Source organism: Callorhinchus milii, unplaced genomic scaffold (genome assembly GCF_018977255.1).
Source record: "Callorhinchus milii isolate IMCB2004 unplaced genomic scaffold, IMCB_Cmil_1.0 Scaffold25, whole genome shotgun sequence".
NCBI lineage: Eukaryota > Metazoa > Chordata > Chondrichthyes > Chimaeriformes > Callorhinchidae > Callorhinchus > Callorhinchus milii.
The window spans coordinates 6,208,402-6,228,331 of NW_024704766.1; the positions used below are offsets into that span (position 1 = coordinate 6,208,402).

Consider the following 19,930-nt stretch of genomic DNA (forward strand, 5'->3'; position numbering starts at 1 on the left):
TGTGCAAATTGTCTGCCGCAAATTGTGCAAAGCGCACAGTCTCTACTCTCTACTGGAAAATCCTGTGAAGCTGCTTCGAAACTTCCTCCTGACGTGAAAGGCGCATCCAGGATTATTTACACAGTGTTATTTATTCTGTAGCACCTTTCACTTTATTAATAATCATAATCTTTGCATTTGATATAGCGCCTTATCTGAGAGGTCTCGAAGCACTTCACAGGATGTACTGTAAAGTGTAGTGACTGTATATTTTGTGGCCGAAAAGCTTTGGGTGAAAATCTGGATGCATTTGGGAGCTGGGAGGAGAGGTTAGTGCGTTGATTGACAGATAAACAGATGTAGGCTTCGAAGGTGAAAAGAGAGAGAGAGAGAGAGAGAGGGATAAGGCAGAGAGGAGGGGAGGTGGGGAGAAAGAGAGAGAGAGGGCCAGTGGGGGGAACAAGAGGAAAACTCTAATCTTTTGCGAGTGAGCTTTTATAGCTTTTTCTGAGCAATTTTATGAGGCATTAATACAACACATTCTGGCAAATGTAGAGGCAAAGGATTAAAGGGTTCTGTCACACAAAAGCTATTTGGGAGCCTTACATTAATATTACAAACCCATTAGTCCACAGTGGGCTCATGTTGGGTGCATTTGCATTTGCTGGCTGCTATTTTGTGACTTGTTTTTTTCTTTGGTGCGTGTGTTTTTGTAACCCCTTCGCTGCCGCCGAGAAGGTTGAGGAGCGATTACGATTACCTTTAAGATTCTAAAGGGATTAGATAATGTAGAAGGCCACGATAAGCTGCTTTATCAAGTCCAGCAGAGTAGAACCAGAGGACAAGGCCTGCGATTGAAGGAAGTAGGGGGTGGGGGTTAAACCCAGAATGAATCTACGCAAACACTTTCAGTGAGTGGGGAGTAAACGTGTGGAAACAGGTTCCTTCGGGAGATGGACGATGGAAGCAGAAAGCGTCGATTCTTTCAAGGACAAATGAGATCGATTTCTGTTAGGAAATAATATCTGGGGGATACAGGATCGAGTTTGGGTGCACGACTTGTCAAGCGAGGGCCAGGATGGTGGAAGGCGGTCTTCTTTGGTCCCGAAAATTCTTACGGTCTTATGGGCTCGACCTTCTGACTCCGAGGCAGGAGCGTTTTACCAACCGAGCTGTTGTGAAGCTCGGGGGGGCTGACGCTGGGGGTGGTGGAGGTGGGGCAGAGGGATGTTGTTATGCGTCGCAGAGAGTTCTCGCAACACAGAAGCCGCACATTGAGGGAGTACTTTTTCCCTCTGAAAAGGCCTTCTGTTGTAGATGGAAACGGTGTGGAACTACTCCATATTGGCAGCTTTCCCGATTGCATCTCCAGTGTTGGGGAGAGAGAAAGAGAAGCATAGAGGCTTAATGGTGTTGGACGTGAATCTACAAAACTCCCGCATTCCCTTCCCTTCCCTCCCTCTCCCCCCCCACCAGCCCCCACCGCTACAACAACAAAGATCCTTTAAGGAGCCCTGAATTCGACGGTTGTGTGGCTTCCAATGTGTGACTGAGGAGGGGTTTGGCTTAGAAAGGAACGGTTCAATCGGAGCGTTGAGGGAACAAAGCAATTGCTTTCTCTAGCGATCACACAGCCAGGCCCCCCCCCCCCACCCCCCAACAGCTGCAGCTCCCGATCAGCCAGTGTGTGATTCCAGAGCAGCTTCACCCATCGGAAGCTGGAATATAAATAACTGACTAAATAAATGAATGAATCCAGCTGATCTGTGGTCGCTGGGCACAGCATTGCCACTGAATCTCTCGGTCGCAAAGGGAAATAATATCGAACAATTAACACTAAGGCGCCAGGCGGGCTCAGTCGGTAGCACTGATACAGCGTCCCATCACATCGTTGAGACGTCTCAAAGCGCTTCACAGAATATACTGCAAAGTGGAGTGACTGTGTGGGCGAAACGCGGCAGCCAATTACACACAGCAGCGTCCCCACAAACAGCCGTGGATTGAGTGACCACATTCTTTGGAAGGGATTGTTACCCCCGTAAAGCGATCCGCCAATCGACTAACTGCGGGGTTCCTACTTATTGTAAGGAAACTTGCCTAAGGCTTCGCGCTGCCCGGGAATCGAACCCAGGTCCTTTCGCTTGGGAGGCGAGGGCTCTAACCACTGAGCTACAGGACTCCATATTCTGGTTGTGGTGGAATCCATAATATTGACCTCCGGTGGGGGTGCAGGGCAGAGCGGGGCGGGGGGGGTGGGGGGGGTGCGGGGCTGTTAAATGGACCTGAGAGGATAATAATAATCCTTTGATACAGAGCTGTAAGTGTCTACGGTTCTTTGGTCAAGTACTCCCGAGACGCTCCCTGCGTGAGTGGCGCTATATAAATAAATGCAAGTTGTTGTTGCCGTTGTCTCTTTGCTGGTTGACTAACCTCGTCTCTCTCTCTCTCTCTCTGTCCTGCTCCCGTCTCTGCAGCACACAGTGAAAACCCTCGAACCAGCTTGTACTTTGTGACGGACGCGTTGCAGCAGGTGATCTTCTCCAGTTCGGTGGGCACGGTGTTGCCGTGCCCCGCAGCAGGACCCCCGGGCACCGTCCTGCGCTGGTACCTGGCCACCAAGGACGACATCTACGACGTGCCTAACATCCGTCACGTCCACCCCAACGGCACTTTACAGCTCTACCCCTTCTCCCCGTCGGGGTTCAATAGCTTTATTCACAACAATGACTATTTCTGTACGGCTGAAAACATAGCCGGAAAAATCAGGAGCCCGAATATCCGGGTCAAAGCAGGTGAGACGTCTCCCTATACAAGTTACTATTTCCCTCCCAGGCCTTCACTTCTTCTTTGATCTTGCTGCTAATAATAAGTATTAAACCCACATTCTGTCGCCTGTGAGGTGAGCAGGGTCACCACTACACTGCAAGGAAAACCACGAGGAAAGGACGTTGATGGAATGTTACGGGGGGAGCTGTAGAGGAATCGGGAGCAGGAAGCCAGGCTGATTTCGCCCTCTCTAACCCTGGGAAGGACGAAAGCTAATTTCACCTCTCCGATGCAATTCTCCAATTCTACCACTTTGGGATTCGAACCATTGAGCTCCCGGTCCATAATCAGTGGTCAGAGTACTCGCCTCACAAAGTGAGAGGATCCGGGTTTGATTCCCGGCAGGGCAAAACCGTAGGCACGTTTCCTTACTCTGCACCCCTCTGTTACCTTGCAGTTAGTAGGTACCCGGTTGTTAGTTGATTGGCTGATCACTTTTCCGGGAGTAATAATCCCTTCGTAAAATAAATAAAAATAGTAATGATTTGGTCAGTCAATCCAGAACTGGGACAGTGCTGGGTGCAAATGGCTATCCAGTTTCGGCCACAAAGCACACAGTTAATACACTTTACAGTATATCCTGTGAAGCGCTTTAAGACGTCTCAAAGACGTGATAAGGCGCTATATCAAATGCAAGGCTTACATATTGTTTTATTACAGCTGTAACTCCTACACCATTGGGGCTGCCCCCATCCCTCAGGCTTAATAAGCACCAAAAATATAATCGCGTGATAAAGGATTCCATCTGAATGGGAAGCAGTAATTAATCTGCCTTTTACTCCAGGGGTTCACATGACCTTGCGCTCGCGACTTGCAAAGTCAAATGGGTTATGGATGTTATCTATCCCTTTGTTTAATTATAGCCTTATTACTGCTCTCCACCGCCTATAATATATGCACTTTAGTCTCAATAAAAATGAAATCCTTTCTAATGACAGTTGGAACTGGTTTAGAGAGGACGTTGATTGAAGACTGAAAGGATAACCAAATGCCCTCATCACCGCAGTGTATCAGTATCAAAGGGTCCGTGTGAGGCTGAGGTGATGACTTTTTAGGGAGGAGGTAGATGTGGGTCTGACACACACACGCAGGCAGAAACCCACGACAGTGCTTAGGAACGTAGGAACAGGAGGAGGCCATTCAGCCCCTCGAGCCTGTTCCACCATTCAAGCTCATGGGTGATCTGTACCTCGACTCCAATTACCTTTGTTAATTGGGCCTTTGCCCCATATCCCTCGATACCCTGACCCAACAAAATCTGTCCATCTCAGCCTGGAAAGTTTGAATGGATCCAGCGTCCACAGCCTTTTGGGGGAGAACGAGAGAGAGAGAGTTCCAGATTTCCACAGTCCTTTGTGTGAAAAAAAGAGTGTCCAAATCCAGACAGAGAGTTCCGCTCACGTCACCTATCCAGGGAGATTCCCGTGACTGGAATGGAAAGAGTGCTCGCTTAACTAATCCTGGGAGAGTATTAGGGGCAGGTTGACAAGAGCCGAGGCTTCGGGGGTTGGGGGGAGAGTTTGCGATGGGAGTAACCGCCGGAATATAACCAGCTAAAACCACAGCACTTGCTGTTGAGAACAGTAGCGAGGTGGTAATGGCGGCTTTGTAAATCATTTGGGATTTCTAGAATGGGTTTAGGAGATTTTGAGCCTCGTGTGTATGTAATATATGGTAGAGATAATTATGGTTCCAAAATGAGCTTCACTATGATACCAGACAAGATACTTGGGCTGAGTTTCTCTCAGTCACCTTGGCTAGGAGACAGGATGGCCGAACGCTAGCCCACAGATGCTGGGGTGAATTGATAATCAGCCCGGCCCGGCTCATCAGCATGTCTTGGAAGGGCTGACCAGTCACTGGGGGCAGGGAATCCTCCCACTCAGCTCCTGTTAACCCTGCAAGCCACAGCCCTAATGGGTAGGGTGGTCCTAGCTGGACAAGTGATATCAATGGCAGGCTATGTGATTTCATTAGCTGGTTAGACTCCAGCAGTTACACCAACGCACACTCTGGGCTCCCTTGGTTCTTGCCAACCTGCGTCTAATAATTTCTAGAGTTAGGTAAGCAGGATGTGTCCCTCAGGACAATTCCATTCCAACAATCCATCCCTGGGATTTTTATGTGTAGGTTGGGATGTCTGGAATTCTCAGCTTGGTTTGGACACTCTTAAGCAACGGTGATGGGTTTCCTTGTGTGTTAACCTTCAATCCCCCACCCAAATAGGGTGGAGGACATGAAGCAGATGCTGTTCTTACCTTCTGATGACGCCTCTTTGCCTTTTGCCTCAGTTTTCAGGGAACCCTACACCGTGCGGGTGGAGGATCAGCGGTCAATGCGTGGAAGTGTCGCTGTGTTCAAGTGCCTCATTCCTTCTTCGGTGCAAGAGTATGTCAGGGTTGTGTCGTGGGAGAAAGATACCATCTCCATCATTCCAGGTAGGACCTCAATCCCAAAGTAAGATACACTGTTCTTCCTTCCCTCCCTCCCTTCTTCATCCTATGTCTTCTCAGACAGAAAGGGTGTGAAATGCTCTCTGGTGGATTCTCCTGTTGCTTTTGACAGTTTTCATTTATTCTTCTTGTGGAAATGTGGCCTTTGCTAAGAGAATGAGATGCAGAGAGCTATTTTGCTCGACTTAGTCTGTCGCTCGGACACAAATTGGGCGTGTGGGCCTTATTGTCTTTGGCACTGAGAGCCGGATGGTAATATTCTGTCCAGAAAGGTGTATGATGGGAAAACCTTAGGAATTCTGAGTATGTTTAGGGTGGGACTATACCTGGAATCCTCCAGGGAGATTATCTCTGATGCGAGGTTGGTTAGACTTGGGGTGTGTTCCTCAGCGCAGAGGAGATTAACAACGACAGTACAGCGTTCTTCACACGGAGTAGCGTCTCGGAACACTGGAGACAAGCCTAGTTTGATGTCTAGCCGAGGAGAAAGGGCAGGTGACCGTAGGCACGGGTTGAAGAGGAAAGATCTTTGGGTGTGATCTGAAGATAGGTAAAGAGGGGGCAAGGACGGGGAATTGAGGCAGTGAGTGGGTTCCAGAAATGAAGGGGTGATTTGATTGAAGTGTTTAAAATAATGAAAAGAATTGACAGGCTGAATAGCGGACAACGTTTCCCTCTGGTACAAGGGATCCATCTACAACAGCATGCATTTATACAGCGCCTTTGATGGAGAATAACATCTCGGAAGGCTTTATGGTGTTAGGGAAGCAGCCGGGAGGGTGGAAAGGGCAGATGGCTCTAGTTATAGTTGAAGAGGAAAGTTTTAATCAGATAGAGAGAGAGCGAGATGGAGGAGATGAGGGTAGGAGTCTAGAGGAATGGATAGCTCGGACGCTGATGGTGGTAAGGGGGAGGTTTGGGGGAGGGGTTGGAGTGGCGGGGAGCAAACGAAGTAGAGGGGTAGGAGGAGAACAAAAAGTTTTTTTTCCATAAAGACTTTGCTTATGAATGTTTCCTGCTCTTGAATGTTTGTCTCTATTTGCCAAAAAATTGAGGCTGAAACACGAAGCTGTCCAGAGCAGTGTGACCCCGAAGTCAATCGTCAAGCCTTTGGTTGTTGGAACTGGTTTCTGCCTCTCTCCAACAAAGTCCAGACAAAAGCACCTTTGAAGTTCAAGTACCAAAGGCTTACCAACGTCCATTAAACATTCTCAAGTCACAACTTGAAGAAAGTTACAGTTTAGTGGTATTTCAGTTGACTACGACAGTTGGTGCTTTGTGTGTAGCAATGCAAGCCTCGAGGTCAGTGTGATATTGGACGTCCAGGAGATGCCAAGTTTGTGTTGCGCAACGTCTATCGTAAACGTGTCATACTTTATTCTTCCCCCTTTGATTTTGGTGTGTTCTCATCCGTGCGTTTCTCTGGGTTCAGCGTGTGGTGAGACTATGTGGGTTACACACACCACACACACACACACATGCATACATACATACACACACGCGCGCGCACACACACACACACCAAGTATTATAAATAATGATAAGAATAATCCTTGTATTTGACAGAGCGCCTGTTCACGTCTTCGAGACGTCTCAAACCACTTCGCAGAAGGTCTAATAGTGTAAAGTGAATTGACTGTGTCATTTTCGTGGGCGAAAGATATCATAGATACATATCTAAATGTTGCGTTTGCTTCAAAGCTTTATTTATTCCCTGCCAGCCACGCTATCCTAATGATGCCACCTGCTGCCTTGGCTGAGATCAGCAAACCCAGCATAGACTGGGGATTGAACCAAGGCCTTTCCTTCCCCGTGTGAGATTGGCCGAGTGCATGAACTCAACTGCAGGAGAGAGAGAGAGAGAGAGCCTCGTCTCTTCGACAGGTGTTTATGGAAACGTTTATTGGGGTAAAGCGCTCTGGGACACTACTCCACGTGAAGGGCGCTATACAAAGGGAAGTTGTTGTTGTTGTTGGAGCGAGTTTCCTCAATGTGAGGCTGCGGGATCCAGACAGTGGATTGAATAGTGTGTGAGCAGTTATAGATACACATATATTTATTAGTAATAATAATGCTTGCATTTGTTACAGTGTCTTATCACGTCTTCGAGACATTCCAATGCGCTTCACAGAATATATTGTAAAGTGAACTGACTCTGTGTTTGTGTGGGCGAAACGCGGCAGCCAATTCCCCACAGCAGCGTCACACAAACAGGATTGCGTGACCAAATAATTATTATTTTATTTATTCACTTTCCCAAAAAGATCATTACCCGCGGAATGCGATCCGCCAACAGACTATCCACCGGGTTCCTACTTACTGGTAGGTCAACAGAGGGGTGCGGAGTGAGGAAACTTGCCTAAGTTATCGCCCTGCCCGGGAATCGAACCCGGGTCCTCTCGCTTGTGAGGCGAGTGTTTTAACCGCTACACTGCAGGACTCCACACTTTAACAAGGCAAGAAATCACAGTGTCAGGTGTCGGCAAATTCAGAACCAGTTTACACCGTCTCGTAACATGAGTGGCTGGAACGTGGACCTTGTTTGGATGGAGGCGAGATTAATAATGTAATGGTGACAGGAAGTCCCACTGGGTTTGACCAGGGGGCACTGGGGAGGAAGGAAAGACTCTATAATCCATTGTGAGGGAGTAGGAAGGTAGAAAAAATAACACGTTACTATTGAAAATGAAGGCTCACAGTAATAGTCACAGAGTGAGAGCAGTCAGGATGATTAATGAACAAGGCCGGAGGTCAGACGCCTGGCCTAGTCTCAGTTTAACTAGACTGCAGGCTCACGAGTCCATTACAGCTTAATTAATTACCCAGGAGCGGCTCCTAATGGGCACCTGTGAGTTCACAGGACTCGGTCGTTCACGAGAGGCAAGTTACAACTTGCAGTGTTGACTCGGAGGCCTTTGGAGCATGCCTTTTCTGTTAATAAGTCTTGTTTTGTTTATATGCTTTGCCTTTAATCTCTAGAGCCTTTGCAATTCTTTTTCCACTCCGTAACCCTGCTCTCTCTCTCAACTGAGATCAAAGGCCATACAGTGCTGGGGTAACAAAATCCCAATTTGAGGCAATTTAATGATGTTAATAATAATCCTTGCATTTGACGCACCTTATCACGTCGTTGAGACGTCTCAAAGCGCTTCACAGGATTCACTGTGAATTGACTGTATATTTTGTGGGCGAAACGTGGCAGCCAATTGCGCACAGCAGCGTCCCACAGACAGTTGTGGGTTGAGTGGGTTATTATTAATATTAAAAAAAATTCAAGGGATTATGGAAAGCGACTCACCAAATGACTAACAAACCAGGTTCCCACTCACTGCTGGGTAACTAGAGGCGTGCGGACTAAGGAAACTTGCCTGAGGTTTCACCCCACCCAGGAAACCAACCCGGGTCATTCCGTTTGCGAGGCGAATGCTCTAACCACTACACTCCAATGCAAGGTGAGATAGCATCTCTCTGGCTGTCCATGTGAGGGGCAAAAATACAGGAGGACTTTTACATTATAGAAGGCAACACACATAAGGATTGCTTGGAGCAGGTCGTCACATAAGCAAACAATCCCCTTTCCCCACCACATCAAAATCGGACTCATTCCCCCCCACCCCACTCCCACCACCACCATTCCTTATTATTCCTTTCGTAAAAAAAATTATTGCCATGGATTTTCTTGACGTAAGAGATAAGTGACTTGCCGTCTGCGCAGAGTTGAAGCCACAAATAAATTAGCAATTATCTTAACTGGCCTCAAGAGGTGTTTTAGCTTCTAAGGTGGGATTCATCCCACCTGCAACCTCTTTATCTTCCTTTCATTATTTGTTTACCGGGAATGAAAAGCTGCCGACTGCGGTCTCGTAAAGCCAGCGCCCATTCGAAGATGATAATGATAATAAACCACAATAATAATCATTCTTGCATTTGATATAGCGCCTTATCACGTTGTTGAGATGCCTCAAAGCGCTTCACAGGATATGGTGTCAACTGACTGTGTATTTTGTGGGCGAAACTCGGCAGCCAATTTTACAGACAGCAGCGTCTCACAAACAGTCATGGATTGAGTGATGAAATAAGTAAATTGATTGATTGTTTTTTGAAGGGATTAATACCCCGTGGAAAGCTATCCGCCAGTTGTCTAACAGCCGGGTTCCTACTTACTAAACAGAGGCGTGTGAAGTAAGACAACTTGGCTAAGGTTTAGCCCCGTCCGGGAATGAAACCCGGATCCTCTCGATTTCGAGGCGAACGCTCTAATCGCTCGACTACGAGACTCACAATGAGTCGAAACTTTCAGATGAGCGAAGTTGGAGGCAAAATATCACAAAAAGGAATCTCAGTGTCTCGTTCTTGTAAGTTTCCTCTCTCTCTTTGCCCACAATACAATCTTCAAAACCACCTGGACCTGAAAACCACCCGATTGAGAGGTGGAACTGACCTACAATGTACTGAGTTCCTTTTCTCCGTCTATCTCATTGTAACACTCGTGTTATCTCACGCCAGCATCCCAAATGTCATCATTTTTCACGTTAGTCTCGCTGTGTAACCTTGGTGATATCATGCCTCTGTTTCAAGGAATAATGTCACGCCTTACATTTGTTTGGCGCAATATTGATGATCCACTCATGTAAATACCGGCTTCTTGCTCGTTTGCTGCCAAAATACACCCTTGGTTTTTTTAACCCCGTGTGGGAAGGTTTGGAGGATTATGTCCTGTTAGTTTCCTCCTCTTCTCTACTTGAGACACTGATTTCAAGATCCTCACACTTGTCTTCAAATCCCTTTATGCCCTGGCACCTCCCATCCTTTCTGACCTGCTTACTCCCCAACCCACTATCCGTTGCCTCTGTCGACTGGCTCCGGCCTCCTGCTCGTCCCTGGTAAACCTCGTTCCACCATCGGTGGCCGCACTTTCAGCCGTGACGCCCCAAAATTCTGAAACGCTCTCCCTCCATATCTCTGCCTCGCCCCCTCCTTCCCCATCTTCAGGTTGTGCCTGAATACCTTCCTCTTTGACCGTGCTTACTTTCCCCCTTCCCCCCCCACCCGGCTTAGTGTCATGTTCTACCACTGTCAAGTGCTCTGGGATGCTACCCTGGGTGAGGGGTGCTGTGTAAATGCAAGTTGTTGATGATTTACACATTGTTAGCTTGAGTCATTGGCAGGACTTGAGAGGCAGATCAGGATTCTTCTCACTTGGCTCCAGTTTAACTCTGCAAACCCAAAGCTCTAACGCGTAGGGTGGTCCTAGCTGGACAAGAAGCAGGAAACTTGCCAATGCCAACGGCAATGGCAGGCTACGAGGTTTTAGCTGGTTAGACTCCAGCAGTTACCCCAACGCACACTCTGGGGTCCCCGAGCCTTGATTCCCTGTGCCCAACGCTATGCGGACTTAGAGAAGCATTACTAACTTGGCTCCAGGGAGAGAGAGCGCATTTCTTCCAGGGATATAAGGAAATTTCCATGTGTAGGTGAGAATACATGTGGATCTCTCAGTCTAGTCTGGGGTTGGGGGAATCTTAAGCGCCGTGATGGGTTTCCGCATGTGTCAGGCACCCAGCTGACCAAAATGTGCCGGTTGCTTGTGGTTGTGTGCGTGTGGGCAGGGCGGGGGTGTATGTGGGGATGGTAGGTGTATGTGTGTGGTGGGTGTGTGTGTGTATGTGGGTGTGGGCGGGGGTGTATGTGTGGGGGGGGAGGTGGGTGTGTGTGGGGGTGTCGGGAGGAAGGTGTATGGATGCGGTCCCTTGATTGGAGTGGAGGCACTGATTAATACAGCAAAATCGACAGTCTGGCCTAAAGTGAGGTATTTCTTAACACTTTTCTAATTAAGAAATACGTTAAGAAATGTCACAAACTAGAAGCGCAACCTTTAGCTCTTTCCTTTGTCTTGCCATCCTAAAACCCTTTTCAAACCAAACCGTGCCCCAGTCTGATTTATTCGCACTGCCTGGTGTCCTTCCTTCCACTTGCCTGGCTCTCTCTGTGCCTACGCTGTTTGGAAGGCTAATGCCAAGCTTTCAGACATCTCCTCTACCCTGAACGCCCCCTAATTACAGCCCCCAACGCCTTGTTTTGCTGCCGCTGGTCTCCTCCTCCGGGGCCAGCGTCAATTAAATAAAGAAAATTACTAACTCGGCTCACCTGCCGCGGGTCTGAGTCTCTGTTGTCCAACGGAGAGAGACTTCCCAGTAATTGGAATCCTGTAGCGTAGGGGTTAGAGCAAGCGAGAGGACACAAGTTCGATTCCCGGGCAGGGCGAAACCTTAGGCAAGGTCCCTTACTCCACACGCCTCTGTTTACCCAGCAGCAGCAACAACAATAATAATAATCCTTGCATTGGATATAACGCCTTATCACGTCTTCGAGAAGTCTCAAAGCGCTTCACAGGATACACTGTGAAGTGAATTAACCTGGATTGTATATTTTGTGGACGAAACGCGGCAGCCAATTCATTTTTGGGTTAAGTGGAAACCTGGAGTGCATGTGTACATGTGTGATACTCAGACCTGTGTGTGTGTGTGTGTGTGTGTGCGTGCACGCATGGGGGAGGGGTATTTGTGTGTGTGTTTTGGGTGTGTTGATTTATGTGTGTTGGGAAATGAGGGGGTATTTGTGTCTGTGTGTGTGTTTGCTTGTGTGTGCGACTGTTGAGGGTGGTATTAGAGAGGGAACAGGAATGGGAGCTGATTTCAAAGTCACTGAGGTCAACTGAAGTCCCAACTCGTGGCTGAGATCAGGAAAGGGATAGGGAGGGAGAGTGGATGAGTGTGGCACTCAGCTTTGCTGATAAAATCTTAATGGCACGCATTTTTGACTCCCCCAGGACCTAAAACTAGTGAAAACTATCCTGTGCTTTTCGTTCCCATTTAGATTTTTATATATATATATATATATTTCTTTTTTTTTAAAAAAATCTCCCTTGCTCCCCTCGGCTAGATTCAGGGTATATCCATTATACAGTGCATTAGCCATGTATGCAGTCAGCTGACACTGGCTGTTTTTTTTTAACAGCTAAAATCTGAATGATTAATGATCTATCATCGCATAGTGTTTTCTAATCTGTACAAGGCCAGTCCTGTTTGCTGTGGTTAACTCAATAGAAGCATCTGTATAATGGACTGAGATACGAGAGAGAGAGAGAGAGAGAGGAGAGAGAGCGAGCAAGAGAGATAGGGTTTTAATCCATCCACCCAACGCCGTCAAAAAAAGCTTTTAAAGCCTGATCATGTCTTTGAAGACGTCTCAAAGCGCTTCACGGCATATATTGTGAAGTGGATTGACCGTGTATTTTGTGGGCAAACCGCGTTCCTACTTTCTACTCGGTCAAGAGCCGTATGGACTAAGGAAAGCTGTCTAAGGTTTCTCCCTGCCCGGGAATAGGTCTTGGGTCCTCTCGCTTGCGAGGTGAGTGCTCTAACCACTGAGCTACAGGGACTCCACAGTAAAACCTCCAACCCTCTGTTAGGATGTCCCAACCTTTTAAACATCAGCCTGGCTCAGTTGGTTGGAGTTTAGCCTCTGGGTTACCAGCCTTTGGTTCGGACCCCACATCAGGACTTTGATCTCAGACTCCAGGGCAGCGATGGAGGTGGTGGGGAGTGTGGGTGGAGGAGGACGTGTGTGTTTGATGTATTGAGGAGACCTTAAAAAGCAACGTTTGTCTGCCTGTTTAGGTGAGCGTTACAGACGCCAGTCACAAAAGGAAGGGCGTTTCTCTAGGCATCTCGGTCAACAATCCTCCAGATAGAATCGTTCGCTCGCTGTGGCTGTTTATGGTATTTTGCTATGTGTAAACTAGCTGCCGTGTTTGCCCACAAACACTCAGTCAGTTTAAGCTGTGAAGATCTTTGGGAGGTTCAGACATTCCAAGCGCTGTATCAAATGCAAGCGTCGCAACCTTTAACACGAGCTCGGGCTTGCTTATCCCTCGTCCCCTCCACCCCCTGATGTCTAAATGCTCCAGACGTGATCGATCACACAGCGGACGCTAAAACCAACATGCTTTGCCTTTGCACACTCACAACCGGAAAGAAATCTGGGCTTTGCCTATTATGCCCAGCGCACAGCCACAGTTTCTCACTCCCACCCCCCACTCCCCCCTTTGCAGTTACTAATAAGCGCTATAGGCACAGAGGGGGAAACAGGAGATGACTTTGTGTTCACAACAGGACAGGCTGGGATATTGTTTACTGAGGCTGTGTGCTATATTTACACTGCGCACCTCAATGACAGTGCCTTCTGCATTCAACCTTCTCTTACACAATCCTATTTCCACGATCAGTTTCGCCCACAAAATATACAGTCGATACAGTTTACTGTATATCCTGTGCAGTGCTTCGACACTTGACGAGATAAAACCTTAGGCTTTATATCGAATGCGAGGATTATTATTATCAATATTATTTGAGCACCAGAGATCATTCTGACCATTGCCTGTGTGTGGGGGTGGGTTTGCGCGTGTGTGGGTGTAGGTGGGTGGGCGAGTGCGTGGGTGGGTTTATGTGTGGGTGCACTTGTTCAGTGCGAGCTCACAAACTACCTACTCTAATCCAATTCCCCTCCCCTCCTCGATTCTCGTTCCCCTCTCCCCCTTTCCCGTCAGCTAATTATCTTCATATTTCATTGGTAATCGCCCAATTGATTAACATTCATGTTAGATTACTGATTCTCTCTCTTCCTTTCCCCAAAATCCATCCCTGACACATATACTGCGCTTTCATTCTCTTTCACAAGAGCACAGATCACGAGCAGTTGACTCCAGTCAAACAGGTTGGCGATGACGAGTGGGGCAACTGAGATTTTCATGTTTTTTGTATATATTATATATTCAATTCTAGTTGAACTGTGAAACCAGTGAGCGAGTGTGGCTTCCAGGCTGAACTGCAGACCTGTAGGGAGTCCCATGGCTTAGTGGTTTAGAGCGCTCGCCTCGCAAGCGAGAGGACCCGGGTTCGATTCCCGGGCAAGACGAAGCTTTATTTGCTCCACACGCCTCTGTTTACCTAGCAATAATTAAGCACCTGGTTGTAGTCGATTGGCGGGTTGCTTTCCTGGGATAATGAACTGTAAAAAAAAATTTTGGTCAATCAATCCACTCAGTGTGTGCTCAATTGGCTGCTGCGTTTCGCCCACAAAATACGCAGTCAGTTCACTTCAGCGTGAATATAGCATAAAGCGCTTTGAGACGTCTCAGCGACGTGATAAGGCAGGCTTCATATCAAACACAAGGATTATTATTAGCGCCTCCCTGTGTGAACGGAGCTGTATAAATGTCATTTGCTGTTGGTATTGTTGTGGATCTGGAGTGTGACTCCCGAGTAAAACCTGCTCTGTTTGTGTCGCGTCTGGAAATCGGTGTCAGGGGCTGTCAAAGGGATGACGGGCGCGAATGGTGTTTCATCCGATGTGACATCTTTCTCTGATTGTTTACTGTCTGAATATGCTATTAACATTGATGAGCCTCTGGCACCAGTACTTTTGAATAATGCACTCATGCGAGGTGGGGGTGGGGGAAACACAACGGGCCGGTCCATCAGTGTCCACGTTTCGTTTCCAAAGGATACTCTTCCTTTCTCCCGCTCCCCTCCCTCTGGGGAAATCTGTCCCTATTATCTCTTTAACAAAAAGTCGATCGATCCGAGCTATTGATATAATAATGTATTAATGGGTGGGTGTGTTTGCTGTCTGTCAGAATTGATCAGGGCTGCTTGACAGACAAACAGGGAGGGCAAAGGGTGAAGTATCGGTCCTTAACTGGACAAGCGAACATGCCGGCGGATATGCCGGCTCAAACCCGCTACGATGAAACCCAGTGGAATTTGGGGACGAAACCTTAGACAAGTTTCCTTACTCCACACGCCTCTGTTTACCAGCAGTGAGGAGGAACTCGGTTGTTAGTCGATTGGCGGATCGGTTTCCGGGGGTAATAATCCCTTCAAAAATGAAATAATAATAAATTGGTCACTTAATTCACGATTGCTTGTGGGATGTTGCCCACAAAACACACAGTCACTATACTTTACAGTATATCCTGTGAAGAGCTTTGAAGCGTCTCAGCAACATAATGAGGCGCTATATCAAATGCGAGGATTATTATTATTATTACTTGTGTAAGGAGCTTGTCATACGCTCTTCAGTCTGGCTCCTAGTCTCACTTTGGTTAAGTTCGATGGTCTTCATTTACCAGTTAATGAGAGTTAATACGGCTTTTTTCATATAAATCCTTTCAAAGAGAAGTACATGGCGCACGATTATTTCCCAGCGCTTAAGAAAACAATGGGCTCCATCCCATGAGAGAGAGAGAGAGAGAGAGAGCTATTTACTTAGTCCCATCTGCAGTGGGGCTTCTGCTATCCAAATACAGGCGTTAAGGGATTTGCTTTGTTTCACTGTGTGTTAACGCTGTCTCCCCATTATGATGGCAATAGGAGTTGGGGAGAGGGGGAAGAGAGAGAGAGAGAGAGAGAGAGTGAAACAGAGAAGGTGGGGGGTGGAGAAAGGGTCTTTTTTTGGAAAAATCACAAAATGAAGTTTCGCCCACAAAATACACAGTCAATTCACTTTACAATCAGTCAAATCAGTCAAATGCAAGGATTATTATTCTTATTATTCTGTAAAGTGCTTTGTGACGTCTCAATGACGTGATAAGGTGCTAAATCAAATGCAAGGATTATTATTGTTATTGTGGAGTCCTGTAGCTCAGTGGTTAGAGCACTCGCCTCGCAAGCGAGACACCTGGGTTCGATTCCACACCTCTGTTCACCAGCAGTAAGTAGGAACCCGGTTGTTAGTCGATTGGCGGATCACTCTTCCGGGGATGATAATCCTTAAAAAAAATATTTTTGTCACTCAATCCACAACTGTTTGTGGGAGTGCTGTACGCAATCGGCTGCTGCATTTTGCCCACAAAATATACAGTCAATTCACTTTACAGTATATTCTATGAAGCGCTTTGAGACGTCTTAGACGTGATAAGGCGCTATATCAAATGCAAAGATTATTATTGTTATTATATTATTATTATCCCACTGCCCCCGCTCTATCCCCACGCCCCTTTCAGCCCCTATCTTTGACCTACTCTGGCCGTTTCCCTCTTGAAAACCACAATGGTCTCATTCTGAAGCGCTTTGAAACGCCCCAAAGACACGACGCAGATGAAATGCAAGGAATATTATTATCAATATTATTATTTAAAACGCAAACCCAAATGCAAGCCACTTTCCCCAGTGCCGCGAATACTACCGTATCGACACTTCTTCTTTCGAAGCTAATCAATTCAATACATCCAGCTTAAGTGGGATTGAGGGGCAGGTTGAATGAGGTGATGTCAGGCAAGGTGAATCGATAAGCAGTCTAGTTTGCCCATTAGGTTGCTACAAGGTCTCTGACACACGCTAAGCCAGCTACACAAGGGATAATGTACACAATTACCATTCAGACTGACATTTATTGCCATTGTGTGGCGTGCGCGAGCGCGTGTGTGTGTGTGTACCGTGTATCTATGTCTGTGCGGGTATAATGTATAATTATTGATGTGTAGGCTGCAGAATATCACTGCGGTGTTTTTATTCAGGCTGACACGGAGGATTTCCATTTGTCATTAAGCGCAGCTCAAAGATGTCATTGAAACACGCCTGTCCTCTGGGGTATGAAAAGACTGGGGGGATTGTTTCCGTGTCCCTTTTCTCTAACAGCGTCATGGGATTTTTAACGTCCACCCAAACAGGCACCGGCACAGACAGGACCTCAGTGTAACGTCTCATCCGATGGAGAGCCCCTCCGACAATGCAATGCTCCCCGCGTCCCCCCTCACCCACCATCCCCCCTACCCCCACCCACCAACAATATACTGGAGCATCAACCTAGATTCGGGAGTTCAAATTATGTGTGTGTGTTGTGCGTGAGTGTGTTGTGTGGTGTGTGATTTTGTTTTGAGTGTATGCGTTGTGTGTGTGTGTGTGTGTGTGTTGTATGTGTTTGCGTGAGTGTGTTGTATTGTGTGTGAGTGTGTTTTGCGTGAATGTGTTTTGGGTGTGTGAGTGTGTTGTATGTGTGTGTGTGAGTGTGTTGTGTGTATGTATTGTAGAACCCTTTAAGCTCCACTATGGAATTAACCAACATTTATATTCCAATCTCCAGGTTGGTAGTTTCAGATCATCGGGTAAATCTTGTGCAGGAAGGACACTGAGAGGCTGTGTACCATTTGACAGCATCACGCGAGCTGGAACCTAAATAAATAATAAACCTTACATTTGATACGGCGCTTCTCAAAGTGCTTCGCTAGATAAACTATAAAGTGTAGTGACTGTGCATTTTTATAGGTTGCAGCCAAATTAGCTCCCAGCAATGGCCCCCACAAGCAAGCAGTTTTATCTGGTGGGGGTGGGGGAGCGGAACTGTCATCCAGGATTCCAGGAGAAACTCCTTCTCTAGCTCCACGGGATCTTGAACGTCCGCCTGAACAGGGCACAGATGGGACCTCGGTTTAACTTCTCATCCGAAGGGCGACAGCTCCAACAGTGGAGCACAGCATTGGACCGTCTGCCTGGACTGAGGTTAAAGTCCCCGAGGCCTTTGTCATACCTCGCTCACAAAACAAGAGGCCAGCAAATCCCTTCTCACTGGGGTATCTAATTGCCTTGCTCAAAAAGAGGTGAGTGTGTTGTGGGCCGTGGAAACATGGTTGGATCCAGCATCCACCGCCTTTCCCTCCCTCCCAAAAGGCTGTGGATTATGGCTGGACCTGCTCACATTTTCCAGACTGGGGTTGTCAGGTCAGGGGATCAAGGGATATGGGGCAAAGGCGGGTAATTAGAGTTGAGGTACAGATCAGCCATGATCTGATAGAATGGTGGAACAGGCTTGTGGGGCTGATTGGCCTCCTCCTCTTCCTACATTGTGTATTGTGCTGTTTGGTTGTGTGAGAGGGTATGTGTGTGTGTATGTGTGCATATATGCGTTGTGCGCGTGTGCTTTGTGTGTGTAGGCATGTGAAGCGTGTTCAGCCACGACGCCCTGAAACCGGAACACTCCCCCTCTATCCCTCCGCCTGGCCCCTTCCTGCCCCCATCTTCAGGTCGCGTCGGAAGACCTTCCGATTCAACAGTGCCTACGGTCACCTCCCCCTCCCGCCGGCTCGACCTCGTGCTACGCCACTGTCAAGCGCTCTGGGGCGCTAACCTGTGTGAGTGAGGGGGCGCCCTGTAAACCCAAGTTGTTGTTGGTTGGTCGTTGAGTGCGTTGGTTGTGTTTTTCTCTGGCGTGTGGTTCTCTTGCTCTATTTATTTTGTAATCAGGGTTGCAAATTTGCAGGAAATTGCTTGCGTGGCTGCTTTTTTCCGATTTGGGACTATATAACGAGGGCTGTTTTTTTTTCTGCTTCAAAGCCTCAGAGATTCCGACAGACGCAGCCAATCTGGAGCGACGCAGTCACTCTGCTCCTTTGCAAAGCTCTTTTTTATTGTATTCTGAAAAAAAACTATTTTGAATGTGCAGCCTTGCCCTAATAATGTGCTTTGTTCCTTCGAAACGGCGTAAAGCGCCAAAAAAAATTCACCTCGCTGAGCAAAATAGTCTTTGAGCTCACAGTCTAGGGCTAGGCTAAGGCTCTTCAGCGCAGTGCTGGGGGTGGTGGGGGTTGGGAGCGGGAGAGAGCTCCGCGTTGTCAGAGACTTCATCTTAACAACGGGAGGCTCCTTCACAGGATTCACTGCAGAGTGTAGTGACTGTGTGTTTTGTAGGGGAACGCAATGCACTGTCAGTGAGCGATCGAAAGACTCTGGAGGCATCGGTGTGAACAACAGGGGTTGATCAAAGCAGAAAGCATCAATGTCTTTAAGGGGAAACTTGATGTGGGCGTGGGGGTGTATCGGGGGTATTGTGGCAGCCCAGCCCAGGGCGATAGTTATTGGTGCATAGAGGTGAGTGGGTCTGCAAGGGGTGGGGGTCTTTATATCTTTATTTGCCCAGCCGGGTGTCTGACACATGTGGAAGCCCATCACCGTGCTTAAGCCTCTCCAAACCAAACTGAGAATTCCATTTATCCCACTCACCTACACGTGGAAACCCAGAGATGTTTATTGGAATGGAATACGCACTCTCTCTCTCTCTCTCTCTCTCCCGGCATCCTGCTTATTTAATTCCAGAAAGTATTAGGTTGTTAGGAGCCAAGGCTTGTGGGGGTGGTGGGCGGGGGGGGGAGCTTAAAGTGTACGTTGGGGGTAACTGCTGGAGTCAACCAGCTAAAACCGCACAGCTTGTCTGGCAAGGTTTCCCGTTGCTTGTCCAGCGAGGGCCACCCTACACGCTCGGGCTTTGGCTGTGGGGTTAAGAGGAACTGAGTGGGAGGATTTCCTGCCCCCAGTGACTGGTCTGCCCTTCCAGGTCTTGCCGATGAGCCGGGCCGGGCTGTGCTGCGATCGGCAGTGAGTGCCCTGGAATACTGTGGACCCACCTGGCTCAGGAACCGCACTGGAAACCACCACAGAGGGCTGTCTGGACTCTGGCATTCGGTTGCCAAACATATCAGCTTGGAGCCAGTTCAGCCCCAAGGAGACCCTGCTTACCTCTGACCCTCCATTACCTCCATCCCTCCATTACCTCAATACATACAGGCAGGGTGACCAAAAAGTTGTGATACCATTACAATGTCTAATACATATTAAAGA

General features: G+C 47.8%; 1 protein-coding gene and 1 non-coding gene across 2 annotated transcripts in view; one reads left to right on the plus strand and one right to left on the minus strand.

Moving 5' to 3' along the window:
- Positions 1 to 2,084: 2,084 nt before the first annotated feature.
- On the minus strand, positions 2,085 to 2,155 carry trnag-ccc. Its single transcript has one exon. It is a non-coding gene; the product is annotated as a tRNA-Gly (tRNA).
- Positions 2,156 to 5,098: 2,943 nt separating this feature from the next.
- Positions 5,099 to 19,930, plus strand: part of LOC103188721 (Down syndrome cell adhesion molecule-like protein 1 homolog) — a 119,352-nt gene continuing 104,520 nt past the window's right edge. Inside the window, 1 exon segment of the mRNA XM_042343939.1 lies at positions 5,099 to 5,243. Coding sequence (XP_042199873.1) covers positions 5,141 to 5,243 — 103 coding nt within the window. The 5' untranslated portion in view covers positions 5,099 to 5,140.